The 16431-nt window shown below is 52.6% G+C and overlaps 2 protein-coding genes across 3 annotated transcripts in view; both read right to left on the reverse strand.

Annotated features, from left to right (window-relative positions):
* Positions 1-2792: 2792 nt before the first annotated feature.
* On the reverse strand, positions 2793-7829 carry MAFA (MAF bZIP transcription factor A). Its single transcript, XM_065054610.1, has one exon. The coding sequence runs from the start codon at positions 7034-7036 to the stop codon at positions 6170-6172; it is 867 nt and encodes a 288-aa protein (XP_064910682.1). The 5' UTR covers positions 7037-7829; the 3' UTR covers positions 2793-6169.
* Positions 7830-10839: 3010 nt separating this feature from the next.
* The window catches only part of ZC3H3 (zinc finger CCCH-type containing 3), a 206961-nt gene continuing 201369 nt past the window's right edge, over positions 10840-16431 (reverse strand). For both annotated transcript variants that reach the window (XM_065054611.1, XM_065054612.1), the window contains 2 exons: positions 12342-12410; positions 10840-12177 (listed from right to left, as the gene is read on the reverse strand). In XM_065054611.1, the coding sequence (XP_064910683.1) occupies positions 12146-12177; positions 12342-12410 (101 nt within the window). In that variant the 3' untranslated portion in view covers positions 10840-12145. The remainder of the gene's footprint in view (positions 12178-12341; positions 12411-16431) is intronic.

Raw genomic sequence — 16431 nt, forward strand, 5'->3', positions numbered from 1 at the left:
ATCCCACTACCTGCATCCCACATCTGATATTCTGTATCCTTACATCCCGTATCACACCTCCTGCATCCCGTATCCAGTGTCCTGTATACTTGCATCCTATATCCCACATCCTGTGTCCGATTTCCCATATGCAACATCCTGTACCCACGCAGCCTACATCCCACCTCTTGCTTCCCATATCCTGCACCCCACCTGCTCCACCCCCCTTCTTGTATCCCATATCCCACACCCATATACTGCATCCCACTATCTGTGTCCCACATCCAATGTCCTGTATCCATGCATCCTGCACCTCATACCCCACATCCAGTGTTCTGTATCCTTGTATCTCATATCCCGCCTCCTGCATCCCACCTGCTCCATCCAACCTCCTGCATCCTATATCCAACCTCCTGTATCCCACATCCCACATCCAATGTCCTGTATATGTGCAGACTACATCCCACCTCCTACATCCCACATCCTGCATCCCACCTGCTTCATCCCCCTTCCTGTATCCTATATCCCACCTCCTGTATCCCATACCCATATCCTGCGTCCCACTATCTGCATCCCATATCCAGCATCCTGTATCTGTGCATCCTGCATCTCACCTCCTGCATCCCATATGCTACCTCCTACGTCCCACATCCTGCATCCCACGTGCTCCATCCCACCTCCTGTATCCCATATCCCACCTCCTGTATCCCATACCCATATCCTGCGTCCCACTATCTGAATCCCATTTGCAGTGTCCAGTATCTGTGCATCTTGTATCTGACCTCCTGCATCCTATATCCCACATCCCACACCCAATGTCTGGTATTTTCACACCATACATCCCACCTCCTGTATCCTATATCCTGCATCTCACCTGCTCCATCCCACCTCCTGTACCCAGTATCCCACCTCCTGCATCCCACACCCATATCCTGCATCCCACTACCTGCATCTCAAACCCATTGTCCTGTATCTGTGCATCCTGCATCCCACATCCCGCAGCAGCATCATCGCTGGGTGATGCAAACACATCCAAAAACAAAGAGTTTGGGAACAAAACCCAGCTGTGATCCTATTCACGGTATGCATAGGGATTTCCCTTGTGCCGGCTGTTAGGAAGGGCCTCGGCTCCCAACAAAGTCAAGGTAGATACCAGGATGTGCTGGCTGGGAGAAGGCAAAGGGCTCTAAACTTTGTTAGGCATATATTCCAGCCACAGGGATGAGCTGTGCAAGTGCCAGAGCAAGCGAGCCCATGAGCTGGCAGAAGTAAATTAGGTCTGTTTTGCTAAGGTGATATATGTATTTTTTATATATATATTATATATATATATATGGTGAGCAGGGCAGCATTTGGCTCCCAGGGACACACGAGTGGCAAGGAGGCAGCCAGACCCAGAGCACAAGAGGGAAGGAGTGTGCAAAAGGCAAATTTCAGCCGAGCCAGAATATAAAGATTAGCCTGAGCCAATAAACATCAGCTCAAGCCAAAAAACATGGGCTCCGAATGGTGCCCAAGCACAGCTCACAGCGGGTCAGCCCTGAGAGTGGCTCAGAAACAGCGCTGCAAACCGCCAGGAGTTTCATTTTGTTAGGGATTTATTTTCCGGGGAATTTAATTAACTTGCACTTTTCCACTGCGTGCACCCCCCCCAAATTTGTCCGTGCCCAGCAGCCCACCCCCAGCTTTCCAAGCTTGATTTAATATCTCAGGGCTGGAGTGATCACGTTACCGAGATGTCGGGACTTTGTGTTGAACACACTGCAGCGGTTCAGTGGCAAATGTGCTGGGTATCGGCATCAATAATTGAGGAGAAAGGTGTGAGGGGGGTACTTGGGCAATGCCGCATTGTGGTTGCAGAAACCTCCGTTATCTGCAACAATCCAGCTAATTGCTACTTGGGGACAAGGTGGAAAACGTGGCACCAGGGGGTGGGTGGCTTTACCACGGCTTGGAATCAGGCTTGGGTGAAGTACCTGAGGGTGCTGCCGTGTTTGGGATCCAGCATCACCCCAAAAATCACCTTTTTTTCCCATGGAAAAAGGGTGTAAAACCCATCAGCAGGGACAGCTGGAGGAGTTTCGGCTGTTTCCCAGGTCAACAGTGTCTTCAAGAGCGTGTCGAGGTGCAAGTAAAGCTTGAAAACAAAAAAAATGGGTTTAAAAAGCTCTGCAGAAGAAAGGTAGGGAGGGAACAATTTGCCAACCCCCCAGAGCTTGTCTCCCCACCCCCACAAACAACCACCCCATGAGGTTGGGGGTGAGACCCTGGGTTGCTGCTTTCACCCCCTAAACCCACAGGGCCAGGCTGGAGATGCAGTGCAGGAGATGCCCAGGATGAGTGCAGAGGCTGCAGATCCTTGCAAGGAGGAGACTGATGTTCTAAGGTCCTGCAAACCCATGCAGACCCCAAAAAACTCTAATCCCCCCCAAAAGACGAGAAAAAAAATGAAGAAAACACTTTTAAAAACAGCCAGAGCAAAGCAAAGAATTAATGTGTCCTCCTCTGACATGGAGATGCTGCACCATATAAACATCCGCAGCCCTGCGGCACGGGTGACATGCGCTGGCGTGCCACCCGGTCCCGCAACACCCCCCACACCCATCCCAAAAACATGTACTGACACGCTCTGACCATGCACAGGCAGTCCCACAATGCTGAACAACCCCTGATCCTGTGGTGAAGGTCACAGTCCCCCAAAAATATGCTGCAAAACCAAGCAAGGACCATGCAGCATCCTCCCTCCCCCCCCAAAAAAAACCCTAGTGAAACAGAGGGCTCAATCCTCCCGGCCCCAACAACGAGACAAGTCATAAACCAGCCCCATTTGGGGCATAAACCGCTTTAGTTTTTATTCTTTATTCACCAAATAGAATGAGGGACAGACCCAGGACAGCCCCTCCAGGAGCAATTTGAGGTGATAAGGGTGACTTGGGGGTCCCCAAATGCACCCCAACACTGTGAGGGGACAGGGGGTGAGTAAAGCAGAAGGGTGCAAGTGCCCTGGACTCCCCAAATCTTTCTGTGGATTATTCAGCACTAACTCGTGGCAATAACACCTTGTTCCCCGCTCCATTCCCTTGCTTGAGGGGATTTCCAGGAGGTGCTGGTAAAACAATAAATCAGCAAAGAACAAAATAAATAAAAATAATGGTTAAAAGTTACAGCATTGCAAGGAGTTGGGGGTCACATCCCTGTTCAAAGTCGCCCTGGGAAGGTGAAGGATGAAGAGAAAAGGGTAACACCGCAATCACCAAAATAATCTGCTCCTGCTGTAGCAACATGGGGAGACCCGGGTTGTGCCTTCCCCACATTGCTGCAGCATGAAAAAGAAGAATATAAATCAAAGGAGAACTGGATGGAAGGGCTGAGTAGTGTTGGGTACCAAGGCAAGGGGTGAAAAAATAATATAAAATAAATAAAAATAAAAATCAGGCATTCTCAGCCCCAAATTGCTCCCTTTGCTCAGCTGGTGCGGTGGAAAGATATCATGGAGCATCATGCCAGACCCCCCAAAAATCCTGCACAGTCGGATCTGCTGCTCCACTCAGCCCCACCATGGATGGGAAAGGGGACACACAGGACAAGCCCAAAGTGAGCATGGACCGGAGCGAGATCCAAATATCTGTAGGGGAAACAAGGTCTTTGGGATGGTTTGGGGAAGGCGCTGGCCTCAAACCCTTTATTTTCCTCCCCGAACTCAATTTTGTCATGGGGTGAGCAGCTGGAAGCACTTCCCCCACCCCAAAAAAGGAAATTAAAATGAGCCGAGGATGGGGATGTTGGGACAAAAAGTTGGGGAGTAACACACTAAGAAGCTGCAACTCATCCCCCCAAAAAAACAAAACAAGGAGAGGAGGTGACGTCCTGTGAGACACTGCGCAGGCAACAGGACGGGTTATTTTATGTAAAGAAGGGTTTACTAAACTTCCCTAGGTCTAAATTAAAATAGGAATAAGGGGTAACCCCCCTCCCCCAAACCCCAATTTGTACCCAGCTCTGGTGCATCCATCATGGGACAAGGGTCCCTCCCTGCATCCCGGTCCCATCCCAAAAACAGAGCCGGATAGAACTTGGGTTGCTCAAAAAACCTTCTGGACACAACAAAATTACAATAAGTCCAAAAGGGGGAAAAAAATAGAGGGATAAGTTCGGGGGTGCAGAGGAGACAGAGCAAGAGGTTCTGGGGACACAGACATCCCCAAAAATCCCAGGGCCTGAGGGGGGGTTACATCAGCCTAATTTATGGAGGTGATTTATGGAGGAAATACACCGCAGTCAACGTGCTGGGGCAGCTCCCGGTCACGTCCGTGCAAAAATACAGGAAGAAACAAACCCTTAAAAAAATATATATAAAGATATAGCATAATTAGGAATATACAGAACCAAGGGCTCAAATTACGCCCCCCAAACCCAGGGCGGTCGGGGAGATCTGCGAGCGGGGCAGCCGTCCCAGCGGCACAAAGAGCGGCCGGGGACACAAAACCCTGCAAACAGTCCCAAAAAGTGTAAAAATACCAACCCTAAAGTTTTATTTTAGATAATGCACCCATTCGATTTGGGGGTTATTTTTTCCTCCACCCTCCTTTAAGTAAAAACTCAAAAGGGAGAAGGCAAAAAGGAGAACGGAAAGTAATTTGTTTTACCAATTAAAACATTAAGGGGGCAGCTCATCGGGGCGATGTCAGAGGAGCTGGGATCAAATAGGATCCAAAGCGGCTTTTCAGCGGCTGCGGGGATGAAGGTCTCTGGGTGTCTTGGGGAGGAAAACAAAACTCTAAAATAACTTAAAAAGGGAAAAAAAAAAATAAAAACACACATTACCCAGCTTAAAAAATAATTTAAAAGGAAAGAAAAGGTAGACAAAGTGAAAAGCCAGAGTTCAGCGGTGTCGAGCAGATAGTGGTCCCGGGTTCACAAGTGATGGAGCGACGGGCGACGCGGGATTCATCACTACGGAGCTCGGGGAGGGTTTCGCATCCGTACCAGGAACCCAAAGGAAGCAGCAGCAACCCCCCAAACGAAAACGTGACTCTGTGGGCTCCCCCCCGGATTGAGAGAGAAAAATCCGACCCAAGCTCTAGTTGAATATGAGTTGTTTTTTATCTTGATGCAACATCGTTAAAACCGTCACAAATCGAAACAACAGGTCGTTAAAAACGCTTCGCACGATCAGTACCTAAAATGCACCAGGCTCCCAAGCTCGCTTTGTTCAAAGACCCTTTTTTCCCCCTCCCCAAGATTATTTTTTTTATCGTTTTTCTTTTTTAAATAAGCAATTCGTTAAAAAAAAACCTTCATCTTCGCGCTTTTGCTCCAAACACAATTGCACAGATTATTGTCTATTATTTTGCGCAAGAATGTGCATTTTCTTTCCATCTTTCAACACCGAGGTTAAAATAATACTCCGTTTCCCGAGGGTTAATAAATAAATCTGGTGCATAGTGAGATAGCAGCCAACCGTTTGCAGTCCATATATTACTATATCGCCTCTCAGGTCACCCTAGAATTGTTACCTCTCCCCCCGCCACTATTTTTAAGAGCATAGATAATTTTAAATCTCTATAAAACAGTATTATTTAACCCAATTGATTCCTGTATATAGTGCATTCGGCTTCTTCCCAACATCGTTAAATTAACTCGGATATTATTTGCATGCTATTACATACAAACTTTTAAGACTCGTGTATTTTTTTTCTCGTTTTCTAAAGGATTTCTTGTTCGTAAATCACCAAGCAAAATATAGGCTCAAGGAAAAGAAAAAAAAAGGCAGAAAACTAACTAATTTCTACATATTTACAAGGGTGAATAAGTTAAATGTGGCTCAGATTTGCCGGCCGGGAGGGGGGTGCGGGGCCGGGCAAAGCGCAGCGCTGCCGGGGACCCCCCGTAAAACCCAATACAAATCGAATTGGGGGTAAAACACGCAGGATAAAGGGGGAGGAAGAGGAGGAGGAGGGGAGGAAGAAGCCACCTGGATGGCGCTGATGCTCCCGGGGTTTGGGGGGGTGGGAAGCGCCGTACACGTCCCGCATGCAGGCTGGCTCCAGGTCCGCCCTCCCCAAAAATGTCAGGGGAGGAAAACAAACAAAATAATAATAATATATTTTTATACAAGCAGAGGGTTTGCCTTCCCCACGTGGGGTGAGGGGGAAAAAAGGGGGGATCCCTCCACCCCCTACCCCGGGGCTCACATGAAGAAGTCAGCGGCGGGTTTAGGGGCGGCGGATGGGGAGGGTTCCCTCGGGAAACCCCGGCCGGCTAATTTCTCGTATTTTTCTTTGTACAGATCCCTTTCCTTGGCCAAACGGGTCACCTCCTGCTTGAGTTGCTCCACTTGGCTCTGAAGTTGACATTTCTCGTTCTCCAAGATGTGCCTCTGCTGGACCCGCTTGTAGCGGCAGGACTGAGCGTAGCCTCGGTTCTTCAAGGTCCTCCTCTTCTGCTTGAGGCGAATCACCTCCTCCTTGCTGAACCCCCGCAGCTGCCGGTTCAGCTCCCGTACCGACATACTCACCAACTGGTCGTCGGAGAAGCGGTCCTCCAAGCGCAGGTGGTGATGATGATGATGGTGATGGCCGGGGTGATGATGGGCGGCCGGCGGTAACTCCTCACCGCCGAAAGGCTGAGGTCGGAAAGACTCGTAAGCTTGATGGTGATGATGATGATGGTGAGGGGCACCGATCAACGCTTCCACCGCGTCCTCCGGTGTCAGGTTGAGAGCTTCGGGATTGAGGTGATGCTGGTAACCCGACATCCAGTACAGCTCCTCCAGCTGAGGTTTGGAGCCCAGGGAGGACGCTGTGGTTGTTGGGGGACCAGGAGCCGGTTGCCCGCCGGGGCTGGGAGCGCAGAAACTGGGCGAGGAAGGCACGGAGGAGCAGGGCGTGCTGAGCGGGGTGGAGGAGAGGGAACCGGCGGGCAGCCGGTGGCACAGCCGCTCCGCCTCCGCCGGTTCTTTCTTCACTTCGAACTTCATCAAGTCGAAATCGTTCACGTATTCGATGGCGAGGGGGCTGGTGGGCAGTTCCGCGCTCATGGCCAGCTCCGAGGCCATCTCAGTCCATGGAGGAACCGGGGGGTGATTCCCCCGGGTAACGCCGCTCACCGAGGCTTGGGGGTCCCGAGGGCTCCGGGAGACTCCTCCGAGCGTGTTACGGAGGCTCTGGCTGCGGTGCAACCGGCTGTCCCGACCGGGCTTTGCTACGACGTTCAGTTCTGCCCCGGGACCCCCCGAGCGGGCTTTGCTACGGCGTTCAGTTCTGCCCCGGGACCCTCCGAGCGGGCTTCGCTACGGGGCTCAACCCGGCTCCAGGACCCGCCGACTGGGCTTCGCTACGGGGTTCAGCCGAGCTCCGGGACCCTCCGATGGGGCTTCAGTGAGGGGTTCAGCCGGGTTCCCGGACGCTCCTGCGGGACTCCGCTCCGGGCTGCAGGCAGACGCCTCCGTCGGGGCTTCGGTCCGGGGCTCCGCAAGGGTTTGAGATCGGGTTTCGGTGCTGGAGCCTCCTCCGGTGCTCGGCTCCGAGCTGCCGCCGGACTCCGGGATCCTCGCAGCGCTCCGGCTGCTCTCCCCGCCGCCGGGGGAAGCGGAGCCCCGTGGATGGGGGACCCAACACTTCTCCAGCACGACTCAGCGGGGCCGGGTTGTTGCCGCTGCCTGCGGCTGATTCCCAATGGCGAGGAACAGGCAGCGCCCTGCCCGCCCCTTCCTGCCTCCCCTGGCACCTGCCCCGGCCCCACCTCCCCAGGCTACGAGCCTTCTCCTGCCCTTCCTCCTCCTCGGACACGGTGCCCGGGGGCGGGAGCCGCTCCCCACCCGTTCCCGGCGCTGCCGCCGCCGCTACCGAGAAACTGAATGGAACCCGAGCCATTATATATGGGAATAAACTCACCCCGGCCCCGCCTCTCGGGGCGTGTCCAGTCGCTTTCAGCCTATCAGCGCCGCGATCAGCCGTATCGATTTGCATATCCCCATGGCAACGCCCCGGGGCAGCTGTCAATCTCCGCTGGGAGAGGGATCGGAGCTGCAAAGCGGCCGCTCCGCGGTGAGGGGGGAGCGGGGTCCCGGGGATCCCCCTGAATCCCCCGGGCATCCCCGGTCCCAGCGGCTTCACCCCCGCAGCCCCTACCGACCACCCTGGGCCCAAACCGGGCTGAGCAAGGGGCGGAGTTAAAATGTAAAAAAAATGCTAATTTCCTCCCCCCAAAAAACAAGAAAGACCTAAAACGGGCATTATTGATCCCTATTGATGCAAATCGTTTTTCACACCATCTCACTGAGGCACCACGGAAGCCCCTTCCCCATTCTGTTTTCCCCAGCCCAGCATCATTCCCGGGGCATGAGGAAGGCTCGCCATCCTTGCAAAAAGCCATATATATGTATATATATATATATATATATATATATATATATTTCAGATTTTGTAGGTCTTTTTTTGGTTATTGGTGGTTGGGGAGCAGCCACATGCACCAGAGCTGGATCTGCTGAGACTGGACCAGTTTCACCAGCATGGCCACAGCTGTTCCCTACACCAAGGTGTTGGAGGGGAAACTGAGGCACGGGGTGGTCACCATGGACTTGTCTCACCGAACCCCAATGGATGACCAACTTCACCCCACTGAGGCCAAGGACACCCACTTGCCACCCAGCAACACCCCTGGGGGACCAGAATTGTCCCCAGGATGTGACTCAGGTCCCACTACATCCCATCCTGGTCCCCACAGGGGGTGACAGTCCCCTCATCCAACTGACAGCCACCCCCACTTGGGGACTTGGGGGACACTGTGCTGACAGTTCAAAAGCAGGGATTATTTGGGGTAAATTAATGGCCCCATGTGTGTCCCCTGGGACCCCAGTGACACTGGAGATTGTCCCATATAGGACAGCCTGGGGCACAGATACCCCATATTGGTGACCGCAAGGGGACAACAGGACACTCCCTAACTTGAAGAGGGGGCAGAGAAGGGGACAAAAAGGCCATTTTTGCAACCAAACCCCCTTTTCATTAGGTGTTTCAAACCCCTATTCGCTTAATTTTGTGACCTCCAAACGCAGCATGGCTGTCCCTGTGCGGTGGGAGGTTGGGGTCCCGCTATGGGACAGGGGGTCTAGGATGCGGTGCCACCTCCCTACCCCTGGCACCACATCCATCCCTGGAGCTCCTCACACCTTGGGGGCACCCGACCCCCACCAGCAGCTGCCACCCACAATGGGACAAGAGCCACCAAGGGATTAGGACCGGGCCAGGCTCCAACGGGGCCGTCGCTCGCCCATGACACCCCCTTTGGGTATTTTTAGCAGGGTGGCCGGGTACAGTGACATGGCCGGGGGAGCGCAGCCGGGCCCTGTGGCATGTCCCCAGCCCTCCCCGCCACGCCAAACGCCAGGGTCGGTCATCTAAGTTTACTCACAGGCGGTCGAGTGACATAACCAGGTTGGTGGCCGCCGGGATGGCAGTGGGATGGCGTCACCATTCGCTTTTAGAGCGGGGCAGCTCGTCTGTCCCTTTAACCCGTCAAGCAGGGCTGGGTGCTGCCTCAGTTTCTCGGTTGGTTGATGGTGGGTTCTGCTGGTTTGGGGAGTCCTTGTGGGGACATCACTCCATGGTGATGAGGTTCTTGGGGACCTTGTTTAGTGACAGTGTTGGGTTAATGGTTGGACTCGATGATCTTATAGAATAATAGAATCATTTTAGTTGGAAGAGCCCCTCAAGATCATACCATAGTAATGTGGGTTGGAGGAGACCTTCCAGGTTCTTAGGGACATCGTTTAGTGCCAGGGTTGGGTTAACGGTTGGATTTGATGATCTCGAGTGACTCTTCCAACTAAAATGGTTTTATAAGACCAAGTCCAACTGTTAACCCAACACTGTCACTAAACAATGTCCCCAAGAACACCTACCACGATGCACCCATGAGCTGGTGATGCTCCACCAGCATCCACAGCACAAATTATTACAGCGCCAGAAATTATTACGAAAGGGGGAAAAAATCACACAAAGCAGCTGGTGCCTGCAGTGGGACCTGCTATGGACATCAAGGAGGGCAGGGGACAGTCGCCCTGATGACAGGCAGAAAAGTGATGCCACCTCATCACCTGCTGCCCCGGCGGGGGACCAAGAGCTTGTGCCAGCAGCTCCCGCCACAGGAGGGTTTTCCAAGAACTGTTTATGGTGCCCTCCAAAAATGCTGCCCCGTGTCACCAACCCTAGAGCCAAGGAACCCTCCCACCCGGGAACGTCCTTGCCCTGGGGACACTGGGACAGCCCCACCGTGTACCCACCATCTCCAGCTTCACGGGGAGGATGGAGAAACCTCCCATCGGAGCCCATCGCTGCAGCTGCCGGGTGTGAGGAACCCGTCAGGACTCGGCAAAACCTCTCCAGGGGCCGCGTTTATCCCCGCTCAGAAAATTAATCACCCCCAAGCAGCGATTTAACGACAGCCGGCAATAAATTACAATCCTCCCCGGGAAGGGAGCCCCGGGAAGGGGCGGTGGAGCCGCGGCTCTCAGCGAGTTACTCATTGCTTCGGTTAATTAGTGCAGTGTGAGGATTAATCCCCGTTAACCTGCTCGTTATGCAGCCGCGGGTGTGGGAAGCACCGAAGGTCCCGGTCACTGTCATCCCATCCCCGGAGACTTGCAGCATCATCTTCTCTGGGGTGATTGTTAGTGAATTTAAGTGAGATTTTGTTAGGAAGAAACATCCTTTCTGGGATTAGGGGTGGGAAAGTTATAACAATTAAAAATCCTGAAAGATTCGGGAGGTAGAGCAGCTTCTCTACCGCATTAGCAGCTCCTTGAGGGGATGGTTGTGCCATATTGATGAGAAAAGAAAGCAAAGCCACCCTCCGACCTGGGGAAGAAACTCTTTATTTACATATCAAAACACACCAGTTAATAAAAGACATTTAATATCAACGAGGACTATGACATTTCTATCAAAAAACGGCTCGTTGGACACACGCAGGGGTATGAGTGCAGCCCGGGGTGGGGGGACCCGCTATGGTTGGAGGGACACTGGGGATGTGACACCCCAAACTGGTCTCCAAGTGGCACTAAACCCACCCCCCATTGCTGGTTCAGTCGCAGAAACCCAGGGAGGTGAGAGGAACGAATAAAATTGGTTTATCTGAGCATTGTGGTGGCTCCGTCACCCACCCCCAGCAGAGACACCCAGGTCCCCAGGGAGCCCCTGCACCCACCCGTGTCCCCGCTGATGCCTTTTCCCTGAAGATGCTGCGGTCAAGGAGCAAATCCCACCGCTCCTGCTTCTCAGCATCTCTTGGCAAGGGGAGATCTGCAGCTGTTCCCCAAAATTGTGTCTGTGTAGGGGAATGGCATCCCCCACCCCAAAAATCCCCCTGGAAATCATACCCACGGACTCAAAACCCCATTGTGCCGGTCAGCAGTGCTCAGCTTGGCACAATCCTGCTTGTGGTTGGAGTGACCCCTAAAAAACCCACAAAAAGAGCCAGTTTGGGACTCTCAAGGAAGAGCAAAACCCACTGGGATGGGGAGAGGTGGGGGTCAGGGTGCAAGTGGCCATGGGGGACCCTGACGTGCTGCTGGAGCGTTTGGTGGGAGCTCCATGTTTCCACTAGGGATGCTCTTGGCACACGAGAAACCTCCTCCTAAAACCAAGAGGATGAAGAGGGATGGATGATGCAGGGGGGTCCCAGCACGGGGAGATGGGGGATGATCCGCACGGGGGCTTTACACCCCATTACATCCCAGCATGGTGACTTGTCACCACTTGTCCCCAATACAGTGGCTGACCTGGATGTGGGCACGTCGCCTGATGGCATTAAAGCTTCTCAGGTCCCCATGTCACCTCACAGTGAGCTGCGATCTCCAGGAGGATCAGTGGGGACCAGAGCATCTTCCCAACCCCGCGAGCATCCGAGGAGCTTGCCTTCAATAAACCGGGCGAAAAGAGAATTTATTGGCGAATTAAGACATTTCAAACAAAACTACTTCCCTGTGGGAATGGGTGGTGTTTCCCCACGTTGCCACGCGGCTCCTCGCCAAAAAGAAAGTGTCCCTGAAAAACAAATTGAAACGAAGGTGTCGCGTCCGGCTGCTGCGTCCTGAGGTAGGTGCCGGGTGGTGCCCGGCTCTGCGGTTCCTGAGCTGATCGGCTGCCGCGGGGTCGGGTCGTGCTCACAAACGGGGCTTGATCTGCAGCTGTTTGCCTGGAGGAAAGGAAAAGGTGATGGTGGGAGATGGGTGACAAACATCTGGACACCCCCCTGGGATTCTCCTTGCGTGGTCACGGTTGAGTTAACGCACACGCGATGGGGACTGGGGATGCGGGTGGTTGTTCAACCCAGCAGCACCCAACCCCGAGAGCACCCACCTCGGCCGCCCTCCTCCAGACGGGTGTTTTCGGGGTCCGGCGCCAAAGTTCTCTTCCGTTTGGTGCTGCCTGGGGGGCGGAAAGGAAAAGAAGAGGATAAACTCATTGTGGTTGGCTCAGGTCACCGAGGAAACCCCTTGGGATGCGGGCGCAGGAGCATCCCGAGATCATCCCGCAGCCCTGGTGCTTCGTGATTTAACAGCTGGAAAAAGGGTGTAAAAGCTGTCCCAGAGCACGTGGTGCCACCAATGAGAAGGATTAATTAGTGAATAAACGGAGGAAAAATAAATAAACCCAACTAATTGCATGCTGGGCCTCCCATCCTGAAGCCCGTAGCGATGGTTGGGGCTCCCCCACCGTCCTGCCAGCACGATGGTGGGGACACGTGTCCCCAGTGTTGTGCTTAGCCTGGTTGTGTTGTCCCACGTCCTTTCCTCATCCTTTTGGTGCAGATTTGGTCCCCTTGGGGTGGGGATGTGTCTCCCTGCAAGCCTGGAGATGACTTTCCACGTCACCGTGGCCGAGATGGAGGTGGCTGGTTGCCCAAATCCCTGAGCATCCTCATCTCCCGCAAGCGGCGCGGGACGCTCACAGGTTCCTTCCTACCACAACAGCGTGTTTGCCACAAAACCCCCAAGTTAAACACAAAAAAAGTAAAATAAAAAGTAGCCAGACCTTCAAATGGCAGCATCACGGCCTGTGGTGGGGTTGGGTTGGAGAAGGGAAGAGCAGAGCACCAGCAAACAGGTTAATTTGGGGGACCAAACTTTTCCATCATCTCCCTGAAGATGCTCTGGGTGATAATTTGTGCTTGTTGGAACACTGGGCCTCCCTCAAAGAGGGTCCTGGATGGTAGGATAAAGCCAAAACACCACAAAGTGTCACCTCTGGGAGGTGACCTCATTGCAGGATGAGTCCAGGCACATCCCACGGACCAGGGTGGACGGTGTGAAGTCCTCCTTGATTTCAACCATAACACTGGATGTGTCCTTGTGCAGAGTTTCTCCTGTTTTCTCTCCCTGAAGGGCACGGAGAGGTGGTTATGGGGTTCTACCTACCAGACTGAACCACAGAATCCCAGAATGTCAGGGATTAGAAGGGACCTGGAAAGTTCATCCAGTGCAATCCCCCCATGGAGCAGGAACACCCAGATGAGGTTACACAGGAAGGTGTCCAGGCGGGTTGGAATGTCTGCAGAGAAGGAGACTCCACAACTTCCCTGGGCAGCCTGGTCCAGGCTCTGCCACCCTCACCATGAAGAAGTTTCTTCTCATATTTAAGTGGAACCTCTTGTGTTCCAGTTTGAACCCATTGCCCCTTGTCCTATCACTGGTTGTCACCCAGAAGAGCCTGGCTCCATCCTCCTGACACTCACCCTTTATATATCTGTAAACATTAATGAGGTCACCCCTCAGTGTCCTCTTGTCCAGCTCCAGAGCCCCAGCTCCCTCAGCCTTTCCTCACACGGGAGATGCTCCACTCCCTCCAGCATCTTGGTGGCTGCGCTGGACTCTCTCCAGCAGTTCCCTGTCCTGCTGGAACTGAGGGGCCACAGCTGGACACAATATTCCAGGTGTGGTCTCCCCAGGGCAGAGCAGAGGGGCAGGAGAACCTCTCTGACCTACTGACCACCCCCTTCTAACCCACCCCAGGTACCATTGGCCTTCCTGGCCACAAGGGCCCAGTGCTGGCTCATGGTCACCCTGCTGTCCCCAGGACCCCCAGGTCCCTTTCCCCTACGCTGCTCTCTAATAGGTCATTCCCCAACTTATACTGGAACCTGGGGTTGTTCCTGCCCAGATTCAAGACTCTACAGTTGCCCTTGTTGTATTTCATTAAATTTTTCCCCGCCCAGCTCTCCAGCCTGTCCAGGTCTCTGATGGCAGCACAGCTTCCAGTGTCAGCCACTCCTCCCAGCTTGGTGTCACCAGCAAACTTGCTGACAGTCACTCTATTCCCTCATCCAAATCATTTATGAATATATTGAGGGGTGGGCAGGAGCGTGGTGGCCACTTGGGCAAGGAGAAGACATCAAAATGATTGAGGATGCGAAAAGGAGAAGGTTTTCCAGAAAAAAAAAGGACTCTCAGCTTGTTGAGTGATGAGTTTTAGTGGGAAATGTCTTCTCCTGCTTGGGATTAGAAGAGGTGGAGAAGGTCAGGAGGTCGGGAAGATGGAGAGAATCCACCTCACATCTTGCTCATGTTCTTGCACAAACCCAGTGGTGGCACTTGGACATTATACACCCCAAACAATGACGCGTAATGTGGCGATGAGACCACAGGCACCTTCCAGCAGCCTCGAAAACCCAAAGGAGAAGGTTTTGAGGCAGGACGGGTGAGGGACCTGAAGCAGCATTTGACGACGAGGAGTCACCAAGAGTTTTTCTTTCGCTTTGGAACTTGGGCAAACAAACTCTCTCGGCGTTGGAGGCGCCGTGGCAGTGATACATCGCTTTGGAGTTAATTTATGTAAAATAAAGAGGGCTCATTTAGCACCTTTCCACCCTTAATATAACACCCATACATCAGCAGCCACCACGGGCTGGGCTATTAGTCACTGGCGACGCGACAAATTCGGCTTTGGGGAACAGCAACACTGAGCAAACACCCATCAAACCCCACTTGGATGCTGAGAACGCTCTGGATTTTCCAGCTGATCCCTTTTCGCATCTATCTAGATGTTTTTTCCGGCTTGGAATTTCCGAATCTCAGCCCGGTCGCTGGAATTAGGGGTTAAAAACAGGCATTTTCCTTCTTCGTGATTGTGGCCTCGGTCTGACAAGAACAGTGGAAACAGCTCAATTTCCCCCCCGAGGAAACTTCATTAACTAATATCCAAGCAGCGTTGCGAAACCCACACTTTGCAATGCAAAGCAAATATAATTATAGAAGTGGAAATATTGATTTTTTATTTCTAAGAGGATAAAAAAAAAAGGTGATTTTTTTAAATCAACCGTAATTAGCTTCCCGACTCTGGTATGGGGTTGTACGGAGCCAAGATGCTTTTAGAGCATTCACGCTTGATTTTAAAGGTATTCCTGAAAAAATTAGAAGAGGGTAATGATGAAATCAACCCAAAATAGGTTGTAAAAGGACTAAACCGGTGCAGTTTCTCACCTCGGATGGAGGGAGATGCTGCTCCTGGAAAGGACGGAGCAGCGGATGCTTCATCCCAAGGAAAGGAGAATGAAATTCAGGGGGGGACCTGGAGAAAAAGGGGGTGTCACTTAAGCCACCCCAGCAAAGGAAAACATATCTTCTGCTTTTTGTGCATGGGAGATCCTACAAATGGCGTGATCCATCTTGGGTTGTGTCTCATGCGTCTTCGCTCCGTTCCCCCCCCGTTTCTTCTCTGCATTTCAGCAGCCAAACAATCCATCTTCCAGCAACCAGGTATATAATTTCTAGTTAGCAAAAGCCAGGCTAAAAAAGAAAAGAAATAAACAAAAATCCCCCCTTTTTTTTTTCATTACAATGATTGAACTGCTTCCGAAGGAGAAGAACCGGGGCTGGATCACGAGCTCTCCGTCGAAAAACCGAGCGGCTTTTGCTGAGCTTGTCAACCTCGCCGGAGAATGAGGATTTCCAGCGCTCTTCCTCCTGATGAAAATCAACATTTATTTTGCCTAAACCTAAGAAAGTGTCAGGCAGACGGAGAAACTTGCCACTCTCGGCGAGGGGAAGGAAGGGAAAAGAGGGAAATCTAATAGAAATATATTATCAAGTCCAAGGAGTGGACAGGGCAGTAAATCACGCTTCAGGTGGCACCATTATATTTTTCAATAACACCTGGTTTTCCCCCAGACGCTGCTGGGTCCGGTGGCTCCATCTGCACTTGAAAGTTAAAATAAAATTCGTTTCGTCCAGATGCTGATATAACAGGGATTTAAAAGGATTTAAAAGTAGGGAATGACCTATTAGAGAGCAGTGTAGGGGAAAGGGACCTGGGGGTCCTGGGGACAGCAGGGTGACCATGAGCCAGCACTGTGCCCTTGTGGCCAGGAAGCCAATGGTACCTGGGGTGGGTTAGAAGGGGGTGGTCAGTAGGTCAGAGAGGTTCTCCTGCCCCTCTGCTCTGCCCTGGGGAG

Source organism: Columba livia, chromosome 2 (genome assembly GCF_036013475.1).
Source record: "Columba livia isolate bColLiv1 breed racing homer chromosome 2, bColLiv1.pat.W.v2, whole genome shotgun sequence".
In the NCBI taxonomy this organism is placed as follows: Eukaryota; Metazoa; Chordata; class Aves; order Columbiformes; family Columbidae; genus Columba; species Columba livia.

Coding starts and splice junctions, on each gene's coding strand:
- MAFA (XM_065054610.1), bottom strand. CDS start 7,036: ATGGCCTCGGAGCTGGCCATGAGCGCGGAACTGCCCACCAGCCCCCTC.